The 8,880-nt window shown below is 38.1% G+C and overlaps 1 protein-coding gene across 2 annotated transcripts in view; it reads left to right on the plus strand.

The window, feature by feature from the left end:
* Nucleotides 1-8,880, plus strand: part of DCC (DCC netrin 1 receptor) — a 1,302,902-nt gene extending 1,294,022 nt beyond the window's left edge. For both annotated transcript variants that reach the window (XM_061400228.1, XM_061400229.1), the window contains exons 28-29: nucleotides 7,252-7,394; nucleotides 8,777-8,880. In XM_061400228.1, the coding sequence (XP_061256212.1) occupies nucleotides 7,252-7,394; nucleotides 8,777-8,866 (233 nt within the window). In that variant the 3' untranslated portion in view covers nucleotides 8,867-8,880. The remainder of the gene's footprint in view (nucleotides 1-7,251; nucleotides 7,395-8,776) is intronic.

The raw sequence follows: 8,880 nt of genomic DNA on the forward strand, positions 1-8,880 counted from the left end.
AGGGGATACTATAAACAACTCTACACCACCAAACTGGACAACCTAGAAGAGACAGAAAAGTTTCTAGAAACATACAGCCCACTAAAACTGAATCAAGAAGAAATAAATAATTTGAACAGACTGATCACTAGAAGTGAAACAACCTATAATTTAAAAAAACTCCATGCAAACAGAAGCCCAGGCCTAGATGGTTTCACTGGGGAATTCTACTAAATAAACATTTAAAAAAGAACTTACACTGGTCTCTCTCAAACTCTTCCAAGGGTCTGAAGAAAAAGGAACATTCCCAAAATCATTCTTTGCAGCCACCATCATCCTGATACCAAAACCAGACAAAGAAACTACCAAAAAATAAAATTGCAGGCCAGTATCTTTGATCAATATAGATGCAAAAATCCTAATAAAATATTATCAAACTGAATTCAACAACACACAAAATGGACCATACATCATAGTCACGCTGGATTCATGCTAGGATCACAAGGCAAACATATGAAAATCAATCAGATACACCAGTCACAAACCAAAGAAAGATAAAAACCACGTGATCAGCTCAACAGATGCAGAAAAAAGCATTTGATAAAATTCAGCATCCATTCATGATAAAAACTCTCACCAAAGTGGAAATGGAAGGGATATATCACAACATAATGAAAGCTATTTATAACAAACCCACAGTTAACATAATACTTAATGGTGAATACCTGAACACTTTCTCGCTAAAACATGGAACAAGACAAGAATGCCCACTTACCACTTCTATTCAATGTAGTATTTGAAATTCTAGCTACAGAAATCATACAAGAATTAAATATATCCAAATTTTAAGGGAAGAAGTAAAATTGTACTTATATGCAGATGACATGACACTATATGTAGAAAACCCTAAAAACTCCACACAAAAAACAAGTAGAACTAAGTTTAGCAAGGTAGCAGGATACAAGATTAACATACATAAATCAGTTGCATTTCTTTACACTAACAAATAGCATAAAAAGAAAAAAATTTGTTTATAATCCCTTTTAAAATTGCATCAGAGAAATAAAATATTTAGGAATAAACCTGACCAAGGTGAAAGACGTATATACTGAGAACTATAAAATATTCATAAAAGAAATTGAAGGTTATTTAAAGGAAAGGAAAAACTATTCCATGCTCTTGAGTTGGAAGAACCATTATTATTATTAAAATGGCCAGACTACCCAACACAGTCTACAGATTTAATGTGATCTCTATCAAATTACCCATGACTTTTTTTTCCACAAAACTAGAACATATAATACTAAAATGTATATGGAATCATTAAAGGCCAGAATTGCAAAGTGATCCTAAGGGAAAAGAACAAAGCAGGGGACAAAATCCTCCCTGACTGCAGACAACACTACAAAGTTACGGTAATCAAAATCGCATGGCCCTGGCACAGAAACAGATGAATGGATCGCTGAAACAGAAGACAGAGCCCGTAAATAAACCCTCACACTTTTGGTCAATTAACCTTTGACAAAGGAGCCAAGATACAGTGGGTGAAAGCCAGTTTCTTCAGCAAGTGGTGCTGGGAACTTTGGACAGCTGCATGGAAACCAATGAAGTTATTGGACCACACCCTCACTCCATACCAAAAACTCAAAACAGCTTCAAGACTTAAATATAAGATATGACCCAAAAACCCCTAGATGAGAACAAAGGCAAAACATTCTCTTAGATCAGATCAGATCAGTCAGATCAGTCGCTCAGTCGTGTCCGACTCTTTGCGACCCCATGAATCGCAGCACGCCAGGCCTCTCTGTCCATCACCAACTCCTGGAGTTCACCCAGACTCACGTCTATCGAGTCAGTGATGCCATCCAGCCATCTTATCCTCTGTCGTCCCCTTCTCCTCCTGCCCCCAATCCCTCCCAGCATCGGAGTCTTTTCCAGTGAGTCAACTCTTCGCATGAGGTGGCCAAAGTACTGGAGTTTCAGCTTTAGCATCATTCCTTCCAAAGAAATCCCAGGGCTGATCTCCTTCAGAATGGACTGGTTGGATCTCCTTGCAGTCCAAGGGACTCTCAAGAGTCTTCTCCAACACCACAGTTCAAAAGCATCAATTCTTCGGCGCTCAGCCTTCTTCACACTCCAACTCTCACATCCATACATGACCACTGGAAAAACCATAGCCTTGACTAGACGGACCTTTGTTGGCAAAGTAATGTCTCTGCTTTTGAATATGCTATCTAGGTTGGTCATAACTTTCCTTCCAAGGAGTAAGCGTCTTTTAATTTCATGGCTGCAGTCACCATCTGAAGTGATTTTGGAGCCCAGAAAAATAAAGTCTGACACTGTTTCCACTGTTTCCCCATCTATTTCCCATGAAGTGGTGGGACTGGATGCCATGATCTTTGTTTTCTGAATGTTGTGCTTTAAGCCAACTTTTTCACTCTCCACTTTCACTTTCATCAAGAGGCTTTTGAGTTCCTCTGCACTTTCTGCCATAAAGGTGGTGTCATCTGCATATCTGAGGTGATTGATATTTCTCCCAGCAATCTTGATTCCAGCTTGTGTTTCTTCCAGTCCAGCATTTCTCATGATGTACTCTGCATAGAAGTTAAATAAACAGGATGACAATATACAGCCTTGACGAACTCCTTTTCCTATTTGGAACCAGTCTGTTGTTCCATGTCCAGTTCTAACTGTTGCTTCCTGACCTGCATACAGATTTCTCAAGAGGCAGATCAGGTGTTCTGGTATTCCCATCTCTTTCAGAATTTTCCACAGTTTATTGTGAGGTCAATCTCCCAAAAGAAATAAAAGCAAATATAAACAAGTAGGGCCTAATGAAACTTGTAAGTTTTTGCACAGCAAGGAAAACCAGAAATAAAATGAAAAGACAACTTACAGAAGAGAATATTTACAAATGATGTGACCAAGAAAAGACTCATCTCCAAAATATGCAACAGTTCATAGAGCTCAATATCAGAGAACCCCAAACAACCTGATCATAAAGTGGGCAGGAGATCTAAATAGACATTTCTCCAAAAAGACACACAGATAGCCAATAGGCACATGAAAATATGTGCAACATCACTAATTATCAGAGAAATGCAAATTAAAACCACAATGAGATATCACTTCAGACCAGTCAGAATGGCCGTGTGCGTATGTGTGTGTTAGTCGCTCAGTCGTGTCCAACTCTTTGCAACCCCATGGACTTTAGTCAGCCAGGCTCTTCTGTCCATGGAATTTTCCAGGCAAGAATACCAGAGTGTGTTGCCATTCCCTTCTCCAGGGCATCTTCCCAACCCAGGGATCGAGCCCAGGTCTCCTGCATTGCTGGCAGATTCTTTACCATCTGAGCCACCAGGGCCATAAAGACTAAAAATAAGAAATCCTGGAGAGGGTGTGGGGAAAATGGAAACCTACGCTATTGGTAGAAATGTAACTTGGTGCAGCCACCATGGGGAACGGTATGGAGGTTTCTTAAAAATTTTTAAATATTGAGTTGCCATATGATCCAGCAGTCCCACTCCTGGGCATAGATCCAGAGAAAACACTACTTCAAAAAGATATACGCACCCCAGTGTTCACTGAAGCTCTGTTCACAATAGCCAGGCCATGGAAGCAACCTAACTGTCTATCGACAGAAGGGATGAAGAAGATGTAGAGCATCTATATAATTACTCAGCCATAAAGAGGAATGAAATAGTGACATTTGCAGCATGGATGGATCTAGAGATTACCATACTAAATGAGGGCAAATGCCACAGAATCTTAGATATATGTGGAATCTGAAAAATGATATTAAAAACATTTATAAACCAGAAACAGATATACAGACATAGAAGACAAACTTAAGGCTGCCAAAGTGGAAAGGGGTAGAAGGGAGGGATAAATTTGAGTTTGGCATTAGCATTTATATATATATATAAATTACTATATAAAAATAAACAAGGACCCACTGCACAGCAACAAAGGGAACTATATTCGGTATCTTATAACCTCTAATGGAGAAGACTCTGAAAAAGAATATATGTGTGTGTGTGCTGGAATCTCTTTGTAGTATACCTAAAACTAGCACGACACTGTCAATCAACTATAATTTTTAAAGAACTAAAATTTAAAATTCAAAAACTAATTGGATTTCACCATATACCATCAAGAAAATCAAAGTAAAAATTTTAACAAAAAATATTTCCATATAAAGTGTTAATCGTTCAAATGTAGCTGCTCTGGTTCTTAATAGGAAGGACGAGCCAGGAGGTCTTGGAATGTGCTCAGAGGAACGTCTTTCCATGGCAATAAAACTACATTTGGGTTTAATCACAACATTGTGAACATACTTGAAGGGACTGTAAACACAATTCAGAAAATGGCCTTCACAGTGGGAGCTCCATAGATGCATTCCCAGGGCTCAGCAGTGCTGCATGAAGACTCCTCTTTAAACTCTGTGCTTTCACTTGTGTGATCATCTACAATATCAATGTGAATTACACATGTTGCAGTAGCTAGAGAGTACTTTTATAGCATCACTCTGACAGGGTTTTTAGTGCCTGCCTTTGTATTTAGGTTTACAACTAAGTTGGCTGTAGGAACACTGTGTTTCTAGTCAGAGGCCAAAGGAAAAATATAGAGGTAGATTTACTACACAAATGATTTCTTCAGATCCAACGAAGACCAGCTGGTATTATTACATTCTTTGGGAGAATGAAGGTTTGCCAGTTGTTCAACCAGAAAAAAAAACTGATGGTAAAAAATGATCGTGTAAGACAAACTCAAAATGACTTGTGTGACACAGCAGTCAGTACAAAATTTACGTGATTATTTTGTTCTAGCCCATTGACCTCCAGTCTCATTAAATTGATGATCTTAATTTAAATTGTATTATTTGTATAGTACTTTGCTATTCAACTTAAACATGTTTTGGTTTTATAGAATAGGCTTAGAGCTACAAGTTTATAAAAGTTATGCCAAGTTTTATGTTTGTATAAATTTAAATAACACTGTAATAAAAGTAGTTTAAATCAATGCCGAAATTCATTGTTTTCCTCTTTAAATTCAAACATAATTTAACTATAAGAAACTGTAATACAATAAGTAGTTTATACCCTCAAATGACTTATAGTCCTGAACTAGGTTTCATGTTTTTTTTACACTGCTTCTTCACAAAGCTCATTTAAGTTGGATGGATTAAATCAACATGCCAATGAAAAAAACATTAATGTGTTCAGTGGAGTTTGACAGATCTTGGTAAAAATTCTTACTCTGTCTGCCCTTCTGAAATGTATGAATTTGGGTAAGTTACTTCATTTCTCTTCCCTTTAGCCTCCTCATATATGAACTGGAGATAGGATACTTAGCAGGCTTGTTTTGACAATTAAATCTTATTTTCAATTTATTTATTTTAATTGGAGACTAATTACTTTACAATATTGTAGTGGCTTTCGCCATACATCGATACGAATCAGCCACAGGTGTACATGTGGTCCATCATCCTGAACCCCCCCTTCCCACCTCCCTCCCTAGTATCCCATCTCTCAGGGTCATCCCAGCACACCAACCCTGAGCTCCCTGTCTTATGCACTGAACCTGGACTGGCGATCTATTTCACATATGGTAATATACATGTTTCAATGCTATTCTCTCAAATCATCCCACCCTCGCCTTCTCCCACAGAGTCCAAAAGTCTGTTAAATCTTATTAACAGCTAGCTCTCTTTGAAAGAGTTACAGGAAATCAGCAACTTTAAATACATCATCTTATTAGTCCTCACAAATTATTATTTCTATTTTATAGATCAAGAAACAGGCAAGAGAAATTAGGTTAGTTGAGCAAGGAATTACACAGGTAGAATGTATAGTTAGGCTTTCCAGGACCTGAATTCAGATTCAGTTGGTAAGTCCCAAATTCTTCCCTACTATGCTATTGCCTAAAATGAAGTAAACTTTTTAGCACAAGTCTAGAGCTTAGTAGGAGTTCCACAAATATTAGTATTTCCTTTCTTAATAAGATGATTCTTACTTCTCCTGTCTATATCTCTTCTCATATGAGTTACCAAAAACTTAAGATCACCCTCTAGTGATAAATGATTCTAACTGCAGACTTTTCAGCCTTGGTTTAAGAAAAATGGTGATTGAATATAAATATGAAGGAATTAGATGCTAGGCCAAAATGTGTGAGAAAATGTGTGCTGGATGGGGTTTAGCATTTATAAATTGCTAGCTTCCTAGATGGTTTGCATTCTTCCTTTTCTAATAAGCAAAAATCCCCTATTTATCTGATAGTAAAATAACTTTTGAGTTTTATTAACTAGATTACATTTTTGAAAGTATGGTCAAAATAACTTCCCCCCCCCCCCCAAAATATACAGTATGTCACTGGGATCATTTGAACTTGAATAGCATCATTCATTATAGAAGAGAACTGAGGCAAACATTGTAATAGCTTCAATGCCTTCTATGCTAAGGCCTTGGTTCCGATACTAAACATGACAAAAGACCTTAGGTATAGAGGTATACTAGCTGATTTGATACACGCCTTTATAGAATTTGTATTTTAGACTATAGGGAAAAATTATACTTGCTGCTATGTGTTAAGCAGAATTTATAAGGCAAATTTTAGACCCTAAAATAAAAGGTAGCCATTGTTTGTAGCAGACTGAAATGTAATTTGTAGAAACTCAGCAGTTATTCAAATGACTTTCATGAGCATTAGAATGTGTTTCATTGAGAGAAACTATACTGATCAGGACAGAATCGTATCTTTTTTTTTTCTTTTCCAGCAGAAAATATTCAGTCAGGTTAGCCATAAAGAACTGTTTGGCACTGTAACATCTAAGGCTCTGCAGATCAGAGCAACCATCTCTTCTAACTGTGTGAGTGTTCCTTGGTACTTGTTAAACAGTGAATGGCTTGTACAGGTGGTTGAGGACAGGGCTGTCTGGCCCAAAGCTGCGACCGGCCCCAGCTGAGCCGGCCTGACACTTATACCGTATGACAAACATTCCGCAGTTCCCACGCAACCTTTCACAGGGGTATCCGAAATGCACTCGCAATGACATATGACTGGTGGAGCTTCATCTGGAGAGGCCTAATCAGGATTTGTCTTCCATTCAGGAGAAATAAAATGAGCCCATTCATGTGTCAGAACCCATCTCTTGACTACAGGATGAACAATAGCCTAAAGGCAATGCCAACCCACTGGATTTGGCTTACACACTTGCGAGATTGTTCCAGAATGTTTTACACAGTACTTTCATCACTCTGTTTTCTATTTTAGGGCCTACTCTTCCCAAGACTCATGTTAAAACAGCCTCTCTTGGGTTGGCTGGAAAGGCAAGATCTCCTTTGCTTCCTGTATCTGTGCCAACAGCCCCTGAAGTGTCTGAGGAGAGCCACAAACCAACGGAGGATCCAGCCAACGTAAGCCCATCCTTGAAATTCATGGGGGCAGTGCTGTGCAAAGCAGTCTAAGCCATCCAGCCCTCTCCATTAAGCCCAGGCCCTCACTGTTCTTACTGTTGGTTTAGTTCTGTTTTCCTGCACTTGAATATGAAGAGAAAAAACTTTATGGAAAAAAATTACATCAAGGATCTAGTTATATGAAAAAAATCATTGATACTTAAAGGCAATCTTTATACATACAAGCTGATAGCAACATATTGAGTGACTTTACATACATACACACACACACGTGTGTATATACATATATATAAATACGCACGTGTGTCTATATACACACTGTCATCACTATCCCATAGAAATATGATGTGAACCACACAGGTTAAAACTTCCTAGGAGTCACATGAAAAGATGTGCAAATAAATAGGTGAGATTAATTTTAATGATATATTTTTATCTAACCCATATAGATATTATCACTTCAACATGCAATATTAAAAAATTATCATTAAGATATTTACTTTTTTTGTACTAAGTGCTCAGAATATGATGTATATTTTATATGTACAACACATATCAATTTAGGCTATTCACATTTCAAAACCCCAGGTGCTACTTTTGACTTGAGGTTGCTGTATTGGACAATGAGATCTAGATTATTCAAGAAAAACAACCCAGACAACTATGACATCATTTGGGGAAAGCAGTAACAAAACTAATCACCTCACTGCAACCTCCCTTTTCATATATAGGGCCAGTCTTTTGAGCCAAAGTGGCTCTTTTCAATCCTTGTTCATCTCTGAAGATAACACAGTAAATGACCAGATCATTTACTGGCAGGCTGAAATTCCTGTAGGAAGGTACCATCTGCAACCTGTTTAATACCATGAGGTCAAGTTCCCACAAAAAAAATGATTATGTGGTATTACAAAGGAAAGCTGCTTATGTAAATTCTGTTTATAGCCTGATGGACAAGAAAAGTAACTAACATACTCAATATCTACCATGTGCTGAACTCACAGGATGCTCAGAATAGCCTTTGAAAAAGATATAATCATCATCATTTTATACCTGAAAACTACACATCAGAGAGGTTTACTAACTTGTCCAAGATCACATAGCTAGTAATTGGTAGAACTTGATTTGAAACAAGATTTTGTTTTCAACACTGAAGCCTCCTCACAGGGATGAAGCTGGTGAAATAGCACACAGGCCTTCGTCACTGCCTCTTTTATGACCAGTGTCTTCATCCAGTGATCATATGCTGAGTGAAGCCCCTGGGCTATGGGCCACTGTGTCATGCATGAGAATGCACAGTGAAATGATCAGAGATGGCCCCCCCTTACAAAAGGAAGGCACTGACATTCACCTGCACTAATCCTTTGCTCTCATTCTCTCTCTAGGTGTATGAACAGGATGATCTGAGTGAACAAATGGCAAGTTTGGAAGGGCTGATGAAGCAGCTTAACGCTATCACAGGCTCGGCCTTTTAACACGCATCGCTGAA

The sequence above is a fragment of the Bos javanicus genome, chromosome 24 (assembly GCF_032452875.1).
Source record: "Bos javanicus breed banteng chromosome 24, ARS-OSU_banteng_1.0, whole genome shotgun sequence".
NCBI lineage: Eukaryota > Metazoa > Chordata > Mammalia > Artiodactyla > Bovidae > Bos > Bos javanicus.